This window comes from Curcuma longa, chromosome 5 (assembly GCF_044706935.1).
Source record: "Curcuma longa cultivar G26 ecotype Majalengka, Jawa Barat chromosome 5, ITB_CL_G26_1.1, whole genome shotgun sequence".
NCBI classification, from domain to species: domain Eukaryota; kingdom Viridiplantae; phylum Streptophyta; class Magnoliopsida; order Zingiberales; family Zingiberaceae; genus Curcuma; species Curcuma longa.
Window position 1 is genome coordinate 5,123,102 of NC_133865.1, and position 17,743 is coordinate 5,140,844.

Genomic DNA, 17,743 nt, shown 5'->3' on the forward strand with positions numbered 1-17,743 from the left:
GCCGTCTCTTCTCACACAACGCGTGTCGTCACTGTCTAATATCCAACCGCCTGCACTCCAAGACGTCGACAGCGACCTTCACCATAAATCTTTTTGAGGACAAGACTCAAGAGAACAGATAACCCTAATCTTCTTCTTCTTCTCCTCCTCCTCCAAAGACAAATACTTATTCAAAGAGCACATGTTGTTTATTTTAGAATTTTCCATATCCCAACTTCTACATGCAACATTGACAGAATTTTATAATTTTTCATTCGTCATCTATGTAACGACCCGGTCCGCCCGCCTGTGGAAATTCTACTTATCCCGACTCCTATTTTTCTGTGGGTCATGGGCCATCGATCATCGACCGTGCCGTTATCTACTAGGACTTTCTACCCTCGCTCAGTGGATTTTTACCTTCCCCAGATTTGAACTCTAGACCTGCAGGCTAAAGTACTAAAGTTTCTTGAATCTGGTAACCAAGTGAGAAGAGTTCTCACTTGATTACCAGATTCAAGGAACTTTAGTATTTTAGCCTGCAGGTTTAGAGTTCGAATCTGGGGAAAACAAAAATCCGCTCGGCAAGGGTGGAAAGTACTAGTAGGTAACGGCACAGTCGATGGTCGACGGCCCATGACCCACAGAAAAATAGGGGTTGGGATAAGTAGAATTTCCACGGGTGGACGGGCCGGATCGTTACAATAAAAAGGCGCACTTGGTTACCAGATTCAAGGAACTTTAGTACTTTAGCCTGCAGGTCTAGAATTCGAATCTGGAGAAGACAAAAATTCACTGGGCAGGGATGGAAAGTCCTAGTAGGTAGCGGCACGGTCGATGGTCGACGGCCCATGGCCCACAGAAAAATAGGGGTCAGGATAAGTAGAATTCCCACGGACAGATGGGCCAGGTCGTTACAATCTACATGCATTATCTTTTTTAAAAAGTGAGGATATTTTTATAACTTTATATATTTAATTTTTATTCTACTTCCTTTTCTCTGAAATAATGTAACACATATTACGTTAATAATCTTTCATCCTTTCCAAATAAGGAGAACATAAATATTTTATTTTCCCTCCCTTTACTTTTCTTCTCCCATTCTGTTAATGAACCTTCTCTTACCTAATCCAAAAATATAGGATAATAGAATTTTATATACTTAAAATTCCAAAGATAATAATACTTATATTCAACATTATTAACACTTAATGCATTTGGCATGCTTTCTCCTCTTTTTTTTTTTTGTTGATAATCTAGGTATGACAATGGGTTGGATTGGATCGGATTCCATATCTTCCATCCACATCCCCATCCCCATCTTCATTTCTTTCCTCATCGGGTATGTAACTTTCATCCTTATCCTCATATCCGTCAAAGGGTTGGATATTCATACTTTAGCCAAATATCTTATTATCACCTATAATTATATTTTTATTTAATAAATAAATAAATATAATATATATATTATAATTTAATCAGATAGGATTCTACCAAATCCACCTCCATACTCAGATATGAAAATCCCTATACTAGATTACTCGATTATTTATCGGGTCAAAAATCCTTTCATACCTTCCTCATTGGGGTCGGGTATCAGATGACTTGAGCTCAACTAATCTTGGAAGTGGACGACTTTCTCCTCGGTTTGCCCACTTGGGTAAATCCGGAAGTACGAACAACTTCTTGTCCAACAATCAACGTCCTAGATTTTTCATTCTATTGGAGGAAATATCCTTCAATGAGCCGTAATTGAAATTCAAACTGTGAATACTTAAATTAATCTATTGAACATCTTACCATTATACCATGCCGAAAGAGGTTTGGCACGCTTCCTCATGCTTCATATTGCTAGGTTTTATTTTTTTCCATACCGCTAGCTTGTTTTTTTTCATAATGTTAATCCAATTATTTATTTAATTTTCTATAATTTTAGTTTTATAAGGAAGCAACTTAAGTGGAATAGTAAAATTTATATGAATTTAAATGGATAAAATTTATTTTAATTTAATTATCAATTGATATAGTCTTTAAGTGGAAATTTTAATTAGTAAACTGTTTATGCTCATCTAAATTCATTTTGGTATATTTTAATAATATAATTATTATACTTTTTTATTTAAAAAATAAATAAACTAAATGAAACGATATCAAAGAAATAGAATTCATATAATAAAACTATATCAAAATTATCCCATTCAATTAAACATCAAAACTCAATTTTAAAATTATAAAAAGTATGCACTTACAATTACCAAAACATCAATCCAAAATCTTGATAAGTGAGAATATATAATTTCTTTTAAAATAAAAAATATAATAAGGTATTATTCTATTTATATAAAAAAAGAAACTAAAAACATTTACGTTTTTATAAAAAAATAGTTGATTATCATTGGGACCCACAAGTCAGCGACACCGATATATTCTAGAAATAAAGCTTATAACGCCCGTTATTTAACTTGTACTGTTCCCGGGAGGCGATGGATCCGTCCGCCGTGTCCCGCGATAGGAAGCGGCCGCCGAAGAGCTCTCCGTCGCGCTTCCGATAGAGAGTGAACGGGCGAACGAGCGGCGGAGGTGAAGGAAGCAGAGCGGCGGGCAATGCCTCCACCGAGGCGGCGCCACCCCCCTGGCCGGTGCCAACCCCTGGTGGCCTCCGCCCTCTCCATCCTTTCCTTTGCCACCTTGCTCGTACTTATCTTCCTCGCCTTCCTCTCGTACCTCGCCCCGCCCCTTCTCGACCACCGGTCCCTCGCTGGCGCACAACTCCGCGGAGTCTCGAATCCCCCCTCCCATCTCACGGTGCGCAACCCTCGACTTTTGTTCCTCTTCTCTTACTTGTCTTCTAAAAAAGTACGGGAAAAGTTCCTCATTTCTTCCCAAGGGTCATATCTTGCTGGTCATTTTAATCGTAGCCCAAAATTTCTGGGGATGCATCATCTCGGTTGGGTCCTTCTTATTCAAAGGAAATAATGTGATTTTCCCCTTACTTTTCTTTCTTTGTTCTTCTCAATTGCTTTGCTTAGTTTGTTGGAGGGAGGGTCAAGAATGATCTCTGGAGATCAAAACTGTCCAAGTTCTACGTTGGGTGTAGCAATGCTAGTAATAAGTTTGCAGGTTTGTGGAAATACATACCAAGCTGATATTCCAAGTACTTATGTGCTGATGAGATGTTAGGATCTTGGCAATAAAATTCTATTAATCTGTTAGATTATTTAATTTTTGAACAGTTCATATTGATGCCTTGTTTTCTCCTTGAATTTAACAGCAGCGAACGCTGTCACTCATCGTGATAGATACTTGATGATCGGAACTAGTGGTGGTTTAAATCAACAGAGAACAGGAGTGAGTGTGTTGTATCCTTTTCTTGATGATCAATACCTTCACGATACTCCTTCTTTGTATCAGTTTTCTTAAAGTATGTTTGATTTATAAACTGGTAGTGTTGGTTTAAGGACATAACTGTTAGAAAGCCTCCACATACTTGTATAGGGACATAATTTCAGCAATCATTCTCGTTTATATTTCCTCCAGAAAATGGATATCAACTACACATCTTGTTTGCATAAAAGGTCTTAGTTCTGGTACAACCTAGGAACTATCAAGGTATGTATATTCTTTAAGACATGTATGTTGTTTAAACCTGAAAACAAGTATATTTTAAATTAGACAGCAGGAATGTTATTTTCTCACCAGGGTTTTTGGTAAAGAAAAAATGGTCGGCCATCACTTATTTTAGTCATTCATTGTACATCCTCTTGGTGAAGGGGAGCCTTGGCGCAACAGTAAGGTTGCTGCCATGTGACCTAGAGGTCACGGGTTCAAATCCTGGAAACAGCCTCTTGCCAAAGGCAAGGTAAGGCTGCGTACAATGGATCCTTTCCCCGGACCCCGCATGGCGGGAGCTTCGTGCACCGGGCTGCCCTTTTTATTGTACATCCTCTTGGTGGATACCGGTTCAATATCTAGTTAACTTGATAAATTGCCCTCCTTTTCTATGATTGGTGTTCTCTTTAAATTGTGACTGGATTTAGAATACCAAGGAATTGCTGTATTCTTATGTGCAATTAAGCAATATACTGATTTGGAATTGGCAATGGTTTTGATCTCCTCCCTTATGACATGAGACAACTGATACATATTAATCTTGAGCTTTAGCATTTGTACTTCCCTATCTGCTCAGTAAGAAAAATTGTTGATTAATTTGGTGTGCTTGAAATAGATGGACAAAATGTTTAAACCAAATTTAATGGTGGTAGACTCTTATAGGCTCTATATAGGATTGGCAATATTAGATGCAATCTAACATGACCCGATCCGAAATACAATTAATAGAGATGAGAAAGTCTGAAAGTGGCACAACATAACCCAATTATAGAAATAGATTGACATGAATTGAGCCGTTTATTAAAAAAATATTAATAACTTTTATATCGCATAGTTTAATTCTTTAGAGAGCTTAGTTAATATTACACTTTGTAAAATTATTTTTAAAATTTATATTTTTTTCATTGACCTTAATGACGCGATATTGTCACTTCTAGCTCTATATATCAACATGGCTGAGGCAGCAACCTCTGGTGTGATTAAGTGTCAAATCTAACTTGAAGTTTAGAATCAAGGCCTAGTTGGCAAAATTGGTTGTTGCTACATGTCAAGGGTAGTAATTTTTTATTGGAGCTCCACAACTGATAATTAGGTTTGCTCTAATACTGTCTATCTCAACGTAGCTTGATAAGAGAATTGATCCATCAGCTTGGGAACCACATGACTCCAATAAATATCATCAGGCTCTACTTAGCAATATATCTAGTACACGATTTCCAGTGGATGTCTAGACAACCCGGCGGTGTTTTTATTTAGTATGTCCTGCTTCATGTCCTACAGATCAGATTAATCTACCTATCCTTAGTGTTACTTTGTTCATTATCTGCTGGAACCAATTTAATGGTAGTGTTTAGAATCTGTGAATGAAGAGTTAAGGAGTTGTGCATATACTTTTTAAGGTTTATTGGGATGGGGAAGGGGTGACGCTAGATTGTGTGTGTATTTCCAAAAGAAGAGGTAAATTGTGGGGGCTTGGCTATCCTGAGAATATTTTTGATAGTTGCATATGGTGATTGTATATACACCTCAATTGATCCTTACTAAAATAAGGAATTCTAACAATTTTTTTTGTGATCATGTATCATGGAGCATAGTAATAATGGTTATGTGGTGGATAAATTGTGACTGGTATAGTTACATAGTCAACCCCTGTAGATCTATTAAAGGATGGACTGACTGATGCACATAGGGTGCGTAAGATTTATGATATCCATTTGTCCTATTGTAGCTGCTTATGCACTTCATGAGCTTATGCTGCAAGGGACCCCATGACTTCCACTTATGGCTGTATGAGGATCTTGTAGGACAAAATTCCTATCTTTTTAAAGTTCATGCTAGGTTCAAGCTAATATTGGTTAGCTTAACTCAGTTTTGTGATATAGACAAACAAAAGCAGGTTGTCTGTATTACTTAGCTCAGTAGGTAAACATTTCAGTTTATTGATTTGATTGTTGATCAAAATTCATTGTTATAAATTGTTTGTTTTGTCTTGCATGTATTTCTCAGATCTATATACTATATTACAAAATATTCATACAAAATTGTGGATTATATTGGAGATTAATTTAATTATTAACCGGTAGATGTAAGTTTTGTTTACAATGATTGCTTAGGTTGATTTATTTGTTGTATGTAATAATTGTATATTAATATATTTGTTTGACAAATGATGATATACATTATTGTCATTGTAACATTTTTTTTCCCAAAATAAAAAATCATCATACATATGTATCTACATACTGTGGTCTTGATTGCTTCTATAAAATCTTGGTTTATTCAGTGAGCTCATAGCCAACTTGGGTAGAAGAAAGAGATATTAATGGAGAATATGAATCTTGATCCACATTATGAACATTGTTTTGCTTTACCACAACACACTTGTAACCGTACAAGGAGCTTTCTTGTATAAGTCGTCTTCCTGCTTACACTGCTAGTCATTGATGGGAGTATCGCCTTACCAAGGGCTTTTAGATTTAGAGAAAAATATGCCTAGCCTAGCCTAGCCACCTCTTTTGATAGCTACCATTGTATATTTTTTTTTTCGTTCAAAAAACACTCCCTAATTTATGAAGTTGATATGTTTTGATAAAAAATATCTGTATGAACAGAAAACACTTCAAAAACAGAAAGCAGTTAAATGTTTCATATCTAAATTTAAAGACTGTAATGCAATTTGAATAATGGTTGAGGAATACCTGATCTTCAGATGATTGTTTCATTTGATTAATACATCAGGCAATTTATTAAAGTATTCTCCAAATCCTTTGGTTTACATTAGATATAAGTTTAATTTCTTAAATCATAGAATTATAGAAATGTCTTCATGACAAATACACACATTAATAGAGGAAGCGGGAGACGAAAGAAGACTTGGCTAGTGATGATAAAATAGGTCAAAATTTTATTTAAATATAAATGTGGATATAGTAGGGGATGAAATCCAATGGCGAAGAAGGGTCCATATAGCTGACTTCACTTAATGGAATAAAGGCTTAGTTGTTGTTATATCGTAGATATATTACTTCGTGTAGTTTTCCCTAGCTGAGTTATTGGATGCTTTGCATTTTTGAAAAGAGCAATATAAAAGAGCTTTTACTTTTTCATACAAGATGAAACAAATTGATTTTTCTAGTATTAGAAGCCACATTTCAGTGGTTGTTGAACAAGAAGCATCAGAATTCAACCCCTTCAGATTTTTTTTTCTGACCTTGACTTGACCTTTTTGTTTAGTACTAATTAAAACCTTTTTGTTTAGTACTAATTAAAATGAGTGACCTGATACCAAATTGTTGTGGTTGGTGAACTAAGTAAAATGAGCACATGCTAAAATGCAATTTAGTGGGTGATCAAGATGGTACAACTAAAGAAAATGATCTCTTGAATGGGACTTCTCGGGCAAATGGAGGTCCATTTGGAATTCAACCCTCAAAATCCTGAGATAAATTATCATGGATTTTGCACTTCAAAGGGATTCTGTTAGTTGTCCATTAGGAAAATGAATTTCGGTACAAATTCAAAATGCAATTGGAAATTCAATTTGATAAATCTAGAAATATGGCTTTGGCATGCTTTAAATTGCTACTCTTAATTGTCAATTGTGTTTGTGTATAGTTTATGTTTCAGTTTCTAATATGTTGTGGATGTCAATTATCAAGTGATATCACATAGGAAATTTTGGTTTTAGATACCTGGGGCATATGCCACCAAAGTTTTTGCTTTTGTAGTTGTATCAGCTTTCCTTTTGGACTCTTATAACAATACTGATTAGCTTGATTAAAATGATAGCTAGTGAAATGGTAGTGCAATTATGACCTCTTGGCCTACTTCTTTGATGAAACGCTAGATCATTGACAGAACTTTGATGTGTCCCAGATAATAGATGCTGTTGTTGCAGCTCGGATCCTGAATGCCACACTCGTCGTTCCAAAGCTGGACCAGAGATCTTTCTGGAAGGATGCCAGGTTCTCTTCAAACCCCTCAGTTGATACTTGGAAAGATATGTATGAAACTTACTACTTGCAGATTGACTGGAAGCTGTGACTTTTGTTTTTTCTGATATACAGCAATTTTGGTGATATTTTTGATGTTGATTGGTTCATCTCATTCCTCTCAAAAGATGTTAAAATCGTAAAAGCACTTCCGAAAAAGGTCGGGAAATATTTCAGGTCTCCATACACTATGCGGGTTCCACGGAAGTGTACTCCAAGATGTTACCAAAACCGGGTCTTACCTGTTCTTATGAAGAAGCATGTAAATTCCTGTTCTCATGGACTAACTGTCTGTATAATATAGTATATCTAATGAGTTTGTATTGTATGTTTTTCTCAATCAGTTAGGTTCTGGTAATTCCATCTCCATGAAACATTTATTTGAAAATCTTATGGTAATGGTAATCTATGAACAATCGTATTTTAAGTGATACTTTTGTAGCATGAGAGTTGGTAAATTTATGAGCATTTGTTGTGTTCTGAAGGTAAATTAGTTTAATATTTCTAGTCTTCTTGCACTGAAAATGTCTGTAAAATGCAGGTTGTCCAGCTTACAAAGTTCGATTACAGACTTGCAAATAAGTTGGAAACAGAGATGCAGAAGCTGAGATGTAGAGTTAATTATCATGCCTTGAGGTTTAGTCATCCAATACAAGAAATGGGTGAGAAGCTGATACGGCGAATGAAGGAAAAAGGCAATCGCTTCATTGCCCTTCACCTGAGGTAAAACTTCAATTCCATTTTGTTTATTTTGATAGAGATTTAGTTCAGAATATATGTGTGTGTGGATAATTCTGCGATTCAAAAGGCAATAAAATAGTTATGACTAGAATACTTGGTTGTTTAGCTGCATAGCTTGACCCTGATTGTTTAGTATTGAATTGATGATGAACATACCTGCACCAATAATTCATGAAAGCTGTGGGAAACAAGTTCATGTATTTGTATTTCATGTTCTTCATGTAAAAACACTGTTGGTACTTTCGGTACAATCAAATGGTTCCAAAAATGGAATAGAAATATGTGTGTGGATAATTCTGTGATTCAAAAAGCAATAAAAGAGTTATGACTAGAATACTCGGTTGTTTAGCTGCATAACTTGACCATGATTGTTTAGTATTGAAATTGATGCTGAACATACCTGCACCAATAATTCATGAAAGCTGTGGGAAACAAGATCATGTATTTGTATTTCATGTTCTTCTTGTAAAAACACTGTTGGTACATTCGGTACAATCAAATGGTTCCAAAAATGGAATAGAACAAAATCAAGAAAGGTAGAAAGATAAAATGTAACTCTTTATAGTTTGATTTTCACTGGATTGGAATGATTTCTTAGGTAAATGAATGGAAGTATATTAATATTTTAAAATTCCCTTTTATTTTAAGCATCATAAGGTTAAATAAGAAAAAGTGCATTCAACGAGTGAATTGCGTATTGCAAATGTTACAACCTGGAATGACGAATCCTGGAGGGCATGGATCCTAATGATGATTCTGAGTGAAATTAATCCTTTCAAACATCTAAAAAGGGTCAAACACAGAGACTCTGGATCTGTGTATCTTTCCAGTTTTCACAGGTTGGGTTCAATTTTAACAGAATTTTACCTGCTTGCAAATTAGATCAATTTAGTCAAAAACATGTATTCCCATGATATGATCTGCCTACTCAATCCAATTCATTATGATTTTCCCTGAAAATTGTATGCATCTGTTTGCATCAACTGTGCTAGTTAGACTGTCTTTCAACCTTCCCAACTCTATCCAACATATTCCAGTCCCTATTTCAAACTTATGTTCTGTGCCTAATCTGGTGCCTTTTCTATTATTGAGATTTGTGCGGTGACATTTCGGTTGGTTTCAATTTCAGATTTGAACCAGATATGCTTGCCTTCTCAGGGTGTTACTATGGTGGAGGAGAGAAGGAAATCAGAGAACTTGGTGCAATACGCAAGAGGTGGAAAACTTTACATGTAAGTAAAACAGTAGGCCTGTTCTTTAGTGAATGTTCCTTGGTAACTAAGTGTGTTACTAACTGTGAGTAGATAAGCAATCCTGACAAGGCGCGGAGGCAAGGAAGATGCCCACTAACACCAGAAGAGGTAGGACTGATGCTGAGGGGGCTGGGCTACGGGAATGATGTTCACATATATGTGGCATCCGGTGAAATATATGGTGGTGATGAATCATTGGCACCTCTGAAAACCCTCTTTCCAAATTTTTATTCAAAAGAGACGTTAGCCAGCAAAGAGGAATTGGAACCATTCTCTTCATTCTCATCACGCATGGCTGCCCTTGATTTTATTGTATGTGATGGAAGCGATGCTTTTGTAGCAAACAACAATGGCAACATGGCTCGGATATTGGCTGGGAGAAGGTGAACTTTGTTTCTATACGATTGCCTAATTGCAATATGTGTCAGGTTGAGCATTGCTGGATTGATCACTTGTATATATTCACCAGGAGATACTTTGGGCACAAGAGGACTATAAGACCAAATGCTAAGAAGCTGTACTCGCTGTTTCTAAACCGAGCAAGCATGAGCTGGGATGAATTTGCATTGAAGGTTCGCACTCATCAGAGAGGATTTATGGGAGAGCCAAAGGAGGTTAGACCAGGCAGAGGTGAATTTCATGAAAATCCATCAACTTGTATCTGTGATGCCGCTGAGGCTGCGAAACGTGCATCTTCTGCATGGCTGAATCAGAGCAACCCTGATGATCAACATAAAAAAAACATCACAAGCAAAAATGTAGGGAAGCCGACATCTAGCGATTTGCCTGAAGAACTAGACTGGTCTGAACTTGACTACGGAGAGTATGCACCTTTAGGTAAAAGTTCATCTAATAATACAGAGATGGACTATGATTCATTTGCAAGAACAGAGGATTCTGAGATTGAAGATATTCTCTCTGACTAGTCAAATTTATCCTTAACTCTGCGATTTTATTGATCATCCAATTCTTCCTGGAATTCTTTTATTTCGTCGGCTGAAGTTGGCTTAGAGATAACTTTTTCTGGTTCGTGATTCATTGCTCCTTGAGTACACTTTTTATCGATAAATCTGATCCAAGTATGCTCTGTAGCATTGTAGGTTGCTACTCTCCCTGGAATTGTACTCACGCATGCTGCTTGTAATGCACTATAGTTTAGGATGTTGGTGGAACGATTCATATGGCAAAAATAATTCTTTGTAGAGATTCCATGTCTTGTAGGTTAACAATTGACTTTTTAAATTGATAATCACTTTCTCATCTAAAACGTTTCGTTTAATGTCTTGTATTTAATTGTTATTTTTGATAGAGGTCGCCATTGCCTACTGAACACCACAGACAGCCTGAAAACCAGCTCTTCTCCATCCCCTTCCTGTCCCCAAGAGACATAAGTGACAACTCAGGTTCTTCAATTCATCTACATGTGTAGTCCTCATCGCAACCAAATAATGGCTCCCAATGGTCAAGCAAATTAGTAGATTTTTCCAAACAGATGTTCGAACAACTGGAGCAAATGTTATCTTGTTTGAAAATAGGAGGAATATATTGCTTGTTATTAAGAAAGTTCAACACTAGGCACCACAAAATATATTCTTGCAAGGAACAAGAACAACTTACAATTTCAAGTATTGCAGCTCTAGAAGTGAACAACTCATTCTGAGTACACTGGAAATCTTGCCACTTGCTAGTATAACATCTGTTTCGATACTCTTTGAACATATCGTTGCTTAGCAGTGTGCTCTTTGAGTTTGTTGATCTTGGATACATTGATTTCATATGCAACATTCTTGTTACCTTTTTGTCTTGGTTCATGCTGAATTCACACCAATTGTATCTTCAACAGGGATGGATGATGGTCCATGTGATGCGTTTGGTTCAAATTGTTGTTGATAACCTTGATTACTTATTTAATATTATATTATATAATCTTGTTTGATTTAAGTAATAAGTGATTCTTGAGTAATACAACATGTCCACCCCATCAGCCAACATCAGTAAAAAGGAGACATATAACCTGGAATACGATTACCTTGCCAGAGCAAGGTGCTTTTTTGGTTCCGGGGTTAATGAGAAGTCGAGCACGAGTAGTGGTCGATTGTTGGGTGCGACTAATGAGGGCGAGCAACGGTCAATCGTCGAGCACGAGCAACAAGGGCGGAGCTAACTCGGCGTTGCAGCCGTTCTTTCATGCAAAAAGCTTGCTGAGGGCCAGAGGTAGCGGACAACTCACCAATCCCGTGAGCAAGACTGATGACCGACAGCGACAGGCGCACAAGACTGCAACATCAATGACAAGACAATCAGAGATGGAGACGAAACGGTCGGAGATGACGACAAAACGATCGGAGATGGCGACAAAACGGTCGGAAAATTTGATTAATTGAATCGATCTAACTCCTAACTATAGTTGAGATAATAAATATAGTCTAAAATCCAACAAACTTATTCCCAAAAAATTTTAAATAATAAAAGATTTTAAAATATTATTCAAATATATATATATATATATACACATTAATAATAATAATACTATTATTATAAATTTTATTCCTTAAATCTTAAATCTTAAAATCCGTAAACTAAGTTATATACTAAAACCTCCAAACAAATAAATTTTTATTGCATTATCTAAACTGAACCAAACAATAAGTTATGTTTTATTCTTCATAATATTGGTTATGTAATTATCTGATAATCATATTACCAAAGTTATACATGATAATTTGAATCAAACACACTTACAACTTACTGTCTTACAGTAGATACCATGTTTATTCTATGTTCGGTGTATGTTAATAACTCTTTTTGCCCCCATAAAAATGAGGAACAAAAACTCAAAACTATTTGCAACTCATCCCTTATACCATTGTACTAGTGAAAAGCTGGTCATCTTGCAAACATCTCATTCTGTTCGAAAGAATTCTCTCAAGATGATCGCCTCACATTATCCTACCACTTGAGACCAAATAGTATAATCAAGCAATCTATAGCAATAGCAGGTTCTCAATAAATTTCAGAAAACCAGCAGAAACAACATGCAAATCCTGGTTCAATCTTTGTCCCGCCTTTTTGTGTTTCTATCAATTTCAAGCAATTCTAATACCTTGTGATCTTTGAGCAATTCTATGCCACTGACCTTGGGAGCTTAAGCATGTCCTTCTGGTTTATTGCCTAAAATTCCACTGTATTTTTTCTTGGACATTGGTCAGCGCAAAGATTATTCTATCCTTGAAGAACTCCAATAACTATAAGAAAGCCTTTTCTTCAGATTGGTCTCCTGATTATGAACTGCATCAAATGTCTTATGATGATGCCATAGTTGGAGTAACAACTGGTTGCACAAATATTTTTATAGTTCGAGCATCAGAAGATCTGTAGATATGAATGCACTCCTGAAGATCTGCATCACATGTCAGTAGCACCAACTCTGACTCATCATCAAGATACTTGAAATTCACTGAATTTTTAATGCCTATGTTGAACCGCTTTAAAATCTCATCTATCAATTCTTCGAAGCTCCAGTTAGGATCAAGACGGATCCTAACTTTTTCTGTACCATATGCGGCTTTAACTATCATCCAACTGCTTTTGGGATCACCTGGAGGTGACAGACTTCCAGAAGAACAATGCTCAACAGATGATTTATGACTTTGAAATCGAGGACATGACCATGTGCTTTTAATTGAAAGATGCAAGTCCATCTGGCTCTTTGCCCCTTGATTGTCACCAACTTTTTCCTCAATGTTACTTTCACCTGCAATCTGAATACAGTGCTTTTCACCATGTGGAGATGAACATAAAATCGAAGTTTGACTACATGACGATGAGTGAGAAGAGGAAGAATGGTGATGGCTCATTATCACATCTATGTCCTGATCAGAATGTGGATGATCATTTTGAATTGATTTGGAAACTGGAAAGCCTCCCATTGAGTTTTTATCTTGGAGTTCTTCTAATGAATTTTTCTCTGATACAGATGCCGTTGTGAAATCTGTATACAGGGAACTGAATTGGATGGCTTTATCAGTACCGTGAACTGAGTCAATAACAACTTGCAGTTTCCTTAAAGAGCGGTCTACTTTCTTGATTTTCCGGGAAGGCCATCGAGCTAATCCATGCTGTCGGCATATTCTTTTAAGAGTAGTAGGGCACACTGGAACATGTAAAGATAATAGGCATCAACTATCATCAGTCACTTGGGATTCCGTAATTGGATCAGACAGCCTTTTGCAGTGCTATAGTTGAAAGCAAAATAACTGAAGTAAAAGTTCCAAAAGCATGCATTTGTCCAATTAATGAACATTAAAATTAGGTAAAATTGGTTGTGGGTGAAAAAAATGAAACCGATTAGCGCACACCAGTCCTGGACTGCATTAGTTTCTTGTCAGAAAGTGAATATGAATCTTAGGCGATACCACCCAATAAGCCTAGGCAACAAAAGGCTCCTTGCACATAAGTCGACAATTTTTTGGATATGCACTTCATACATAGGGATATAGGCTATGTGGTTATCCATCTCTTCCCTAGTTTCACCTCTTCACAAATCTTCTAACAAAGAAAATATCTAATGTATTTGAAAAGAAATATTTGAAAGGGGAAATACTTTTGAGAAAATAAAGAACTAAACAAAGAAACATTTGAAAAGAAAGAGAAATGTAGAGGATAATCCAATCCACGATGGGATTTCTACTAAAGAATGAATTATACCTCCAATGCTCTTTGCAGCGTCTTTCAGGCTACCAGCAAAATACTTACGAAGAACTTCCAAACTAACAGTCTTTTGTGCTTTTCTGTGCCTCTTTTCTGTTCTTGTTGTAGCATCAGAACAGCTACTGTAAAAATTTAAAGAATCTTCATTATCACCATCATTGTTTTCCGATCCTACTCGATGCAGCCTAAGCTTTGAAGATATCTTTTGTGCAGGTGATATCACCTCAACCTCATCTATGTCGCTTACACTATCAAATCTTTCAACTTCATCCTTAACATAAAAAACAGGGCTTGTTTTTTCCTTTGAGGATTCTTCTGTACTTATGGACAAAGGTGTTATATCACTAGACACCTCCATAGTCTGAGCTTCTATTGAAGTGACAGCGACACATTGTTTACCTGGTTCTCCTTCGGAAGAAGAATTGTCTAACAAAAATTTAGAAGGAAGTGCTTTATCCCATTGCAATGTAGCCTCATCTGCCAGCTCCTTTGCTGTGACAACCCTTAAATTTTGGCAAACATGTTGCATAGTACTTGACAATGAGTCAAGGATCAGTTTCTGTTCTTCAATTAGTATGCAATTAGGGGGAAGAAAGAACTCCAACACAAAATCAGCACTCCCAGTCAGAATATTTCTTAGGCGTATTGCAACTGCACTTTTCAAACCAAATATCTTTGCATGGTGGGCGAGTGGATATTCTGTCTTACTCAAAGCACTAACATCTGGCAAAAAACATGGTTGATTGGTGGTGAAAGCTCTACCAGCTACACCTTGTCCCTTCAGCAAGTGATGCTCAGAACAGGCCTCATAAAAACCCATCATAGAAGGATCATTCACATAACAAGAAGATCCAACAGTGGAGACACATTCTCTATAGTTTTCATCAGAATGGCGGATGCCTTTTTTACCTTGTTGAATGCATGGAACCCATGTTTGAGCTAATGGTAGCATGTGCATCATGGAAATGATTTTTAACACTTCTAGGATTTCAGATAAAGCAGCTTGGTATGAATTACTAATTACCTGGGGAAAACAAGTGCTTTTACAATCTGTAGGATTCTTGAAGTGTAATGCTCTTGTAGTCTAATGACTCACCTTAAGCCGCGGAACAGTCACAGCTGCAGAAGAACTAAGGTCTACTTCCTGCAAATACCAGTATCCTTTAGCAAAATACCAGAAAGAAATAGCTAAATTGAGGCCATAAATAACTTGTGCGAATACATTTTTGGCACTTAAACAAACTTTAACTTGAAATGAATAATCAGAAAATCATTGTAAGCGGATAGCAAGCATGTAGATATCAGTACATCTGAAAAGAAAATTAGGAAGAAAAAGCATATTTATAAACTTAAAGTCTAACCTGAAGAGCATTGCAAATATTCTCTAGATCAAAAGTGTAATTTATCTTCTGGGTTGTCATGACTAGTTCCACTACACCCAAGCAAGACTGACAGCCATGATCAAAAACAGGAAGAGCTACACTTCCCCGTATATCAAACAGTTGAGCATAATTCACACGCGGATACTCATAGCTGGTAAAATATCGAACATCTGGTGTCCACTCGGGTAATCTTCCAATAAACACACGTCCAGGCAAACCTAATGCCTCGCCAGAGTTATCTTCAGCTGAGAACTGGTAGTTTGTGGAGACCTCTCTATAATTCACAAGTTTGTCAGAATTGGAGGTGAGTGCGAAAGGTTGACTATAAGTTGTAAGAACCAATCGGTCTCCTCTCTTCACAGGCACCCATAACTGAACTAGGACTTCTCCATCCCTCTGAGTCTCCTTGATATGATCAAGTGCCTGCAGGAATTTCTCTTTCACATAGAAATTGGAATCCCTTGTTTGAATCCACCTACTTGTTCCTAGCTCTGAGTTCGGACTTGCTGATCTTAACTCACTAGTGAAGACCGTACGTATGCATTGTCCAATGGAATTTGGGTCAACGAAATGCAATATATCGACATCTCCAGGTAGGGTTTCGTCTCCAGGCCTACCAATGTTTTCTTGGTTACAGTTTTCCAGCGGATTAGGGCCGTCATGGTTGACCTCAAAAAGAGGTGAAAAACTCAAAGAATTGAAGGGGCTCATGAAGTTAGGAGAACCAGCTGGGAAGCCATCAGTAAACTCCAACCAACCATCTCCAGATAGCAACTGATCCAACGAATCCAAATCAGCAGCCCCACCTGAGAGACTGTTTCTCGGTGATCTCTCGGGCTGAGGAACTGCTTCCATCAGTGGAATCTCTTCAATACCGATTAGAAAACCCTAGTGAAACCATAACTGAAAAAAAGAGGGCGAAACGTACTTCAAAGATAATACACACATCAAAGAGAATCATTTAACTCGCTGTTCTTTTCCGTAGTTTGCAAACGTATCAACAAATCAAGCCAAAACTTGGAAAAGCGGAGCAGATGTAGAACAAAAGCTAACCTTTGTCGAATTTACTCCGAAGTGGGGTTTCTTTCTTCCCCCATAGCAACAACCCACGCATGCATGGAAGACAAAGCGCAAAAGCAAGCAAAAACCTGATCGCACGAATAAATAAATCCCAATATACTGACGCGCCTCAATCACCAAAGGGAAAAAAGGATCGCCACGAACTGCTCCTCCTTCCCAGCCACAAACCAACTGCACTCGACTCCGAGCGATCTCGACTGAATCCCGATGGTTGAATGAATAGTTGAAGCCAATTCCGACGCCATCAAATTTGACTCTGTGGTTGAAATCTTTCTCACCGCACTCCCCATCGATACAAAACAAACAAGACCGACGAAGTTTGTGGGGTTTGTGGATTGGAAAGAGGGAGAAACGAGGATGTGATCGGCGGTGTCATCGTCGCCGCGATTGGTTAGTCGATCGACTTGATCCTTCACGGCAATTCGGCATCAGGTTTTCCACGATGGCGGGTTAACAAAGTCAAAGGCAACGCTGTCTCCGCCATAGAACTTTGTTATAAAAATTAGAGACAATTTTTTTTTAATTTTCTACATATTTATTTATTTTTCGTTTTACTTATATATATATATATATATATTCTCATAATTTGCAAAATAAAAAATTAAAGCGAATTAATCCCAAAAGATAAAAACAGATGAATAAATTTAGTATTCAGTTGGATAACATTTATTAATATTCATTTAATAATAAATAAATAAATATATATATAATAAATAAATTTAAATTTTATTAATATTCATAAACTTATGGATAGATTTTTTTTATATATATTTTTAAATTATTTATTTTTTAATCTTGTTTATAATATTAAATTATTTATAATTGGTTAAAAATAAAAATAAAAATAATATAAACTTGATGAATTAGATAAATCTTTAATTTCATTTATAAGGACAATAATATTATTAATTGAAGTTGATGTTTGAATCCCATTTTTGACATAATTTATTTGTTTTTGAGACATAGTTGAATTGGTTATGACGATACAGAGTTGTTG

General features: G+C 36.6%; 2 protein-coding genes across 4 annotated transcripts; one reads left to right on the top strand and one right to left on the bottom strand.

Annotated features, from left to right (window-relative positions):
* The first annotated feature begins 2,497 nt into the window (after nt 1-2,497).
* LOC141829030 (O-fucosyltransferase 16-like) lies at nt 2,498-10,753 on the top strand. 2 transcript variants are annotated; one of them, XM_074716440.1, is made up of 9 exons: nt 2,498-2,784; nt 3,009-3,099; nt 3,251-3,327; nt 7,447-7,553; nt 7,656-7,842; nt 8,122-8,303; nt 9,451-9,553; nt 9,626-9,957; nt 10,044-10,753. In XM_074716440.1, exons 1-9 carry the CDS (start codon nt 2,584-2,586, stop codon nt 10,498-10,500), a joined length of 1,737 nt encoding a protein of 578 aa, XP_074572541.1. In that variant the 5' UTR covers nt 2,498-2,583; the 3' UTR covers nt 10,501-10,753. The 2 variants fall into 2 exon arrangements, with proteins under 2 accessions (XP_074572541.1, XP_074572542.1); XM_074716441.1 differs by having other exon boundaries at nt 2,499-2,784; nt 7,465-7,553.
* A 1,550-nt stretch (nt 10,754-12,303) lies between these two features.
* Nucleotides 12,304-17,159, bottom strand: LOC141829028 (protein NLP1-like). 2 transcript variants are annotated; one of them, XM_074716438.1, is made up of 5 exons: nt 16,720-17,159; nt 15,646-16,569; nt 15,381-15,428; nt 14,282-15,308; nt 12,304-13,727 (listed from the first exon to the last, which is right to left on the bottom strand). In XM_074716438.1, the coding sequence occupies exons 2-5, from the start codon at nt 16,519-16,521 to the stop codon at nt 12,877-12,879; spliced, it is 2,802 nt and encodes a 933-aa protein (XP_074572539.1). In that variant the 5' UTR covers nt 16,522-16,569; nt 16,720-17,159; the 3' UTR covers nt 12,304-12,876. The 2 variants fall into 2 exon arrangements, with proteins under 2 accessions (XP_074572539.1, XP_074572540.1); XM_074716439.1 differs by lacking the exon at nt 16,720-17,159 and having other exon boundaries at nt 15,646-16,710.
* Between the last annotated feature and the right edge of the window lie 584 nt (nt 17,160-17,743).

Coding starts and splice junctions, on each gene's coding strand:
- LOC141829030 (XM_074716440.1), top strand. CDS start 2,584: ATGCCTCCACCGAGGCGGCGCCACCCCCCTGGCCGGTGCCAACCCCTG. Junction 3,328..7,446: donor TAAATCAACAGAGAACAGGA/GTGAGTGTGTTG, acceptor GATCATTGACAG/AACTTTGATGTGTCCCAGAT. Junction 7,554..7,655: donor TCTTTCTGGAAGGATGCCAG/GTTCTCTTCAAA, acceptor TCTGATATACAG/CAATTTTGGTGATATTTTTG.
- LOC141829028 (XM_074716438.1), bottom strand. CDS start 16,521: ATGGAAGCAGTTCCTCAGCCCGAGAGATCACCGAGAAACAGTCTCTCA. Junction 15,309..15,380: donor TGACTGTTCCGCGGCTTAAG/GTGAGTCATTAG, acceptor TGTTTTCCCCAG/GTAATTAGTAATTCATACCA. Junction 13,728..14,281: donor CGCTGCAAAGAGCATTGGAG/GTATAATTCATT, acceptor TACATGTTCCAG/TGTGCCCTACTACTCTTAAA.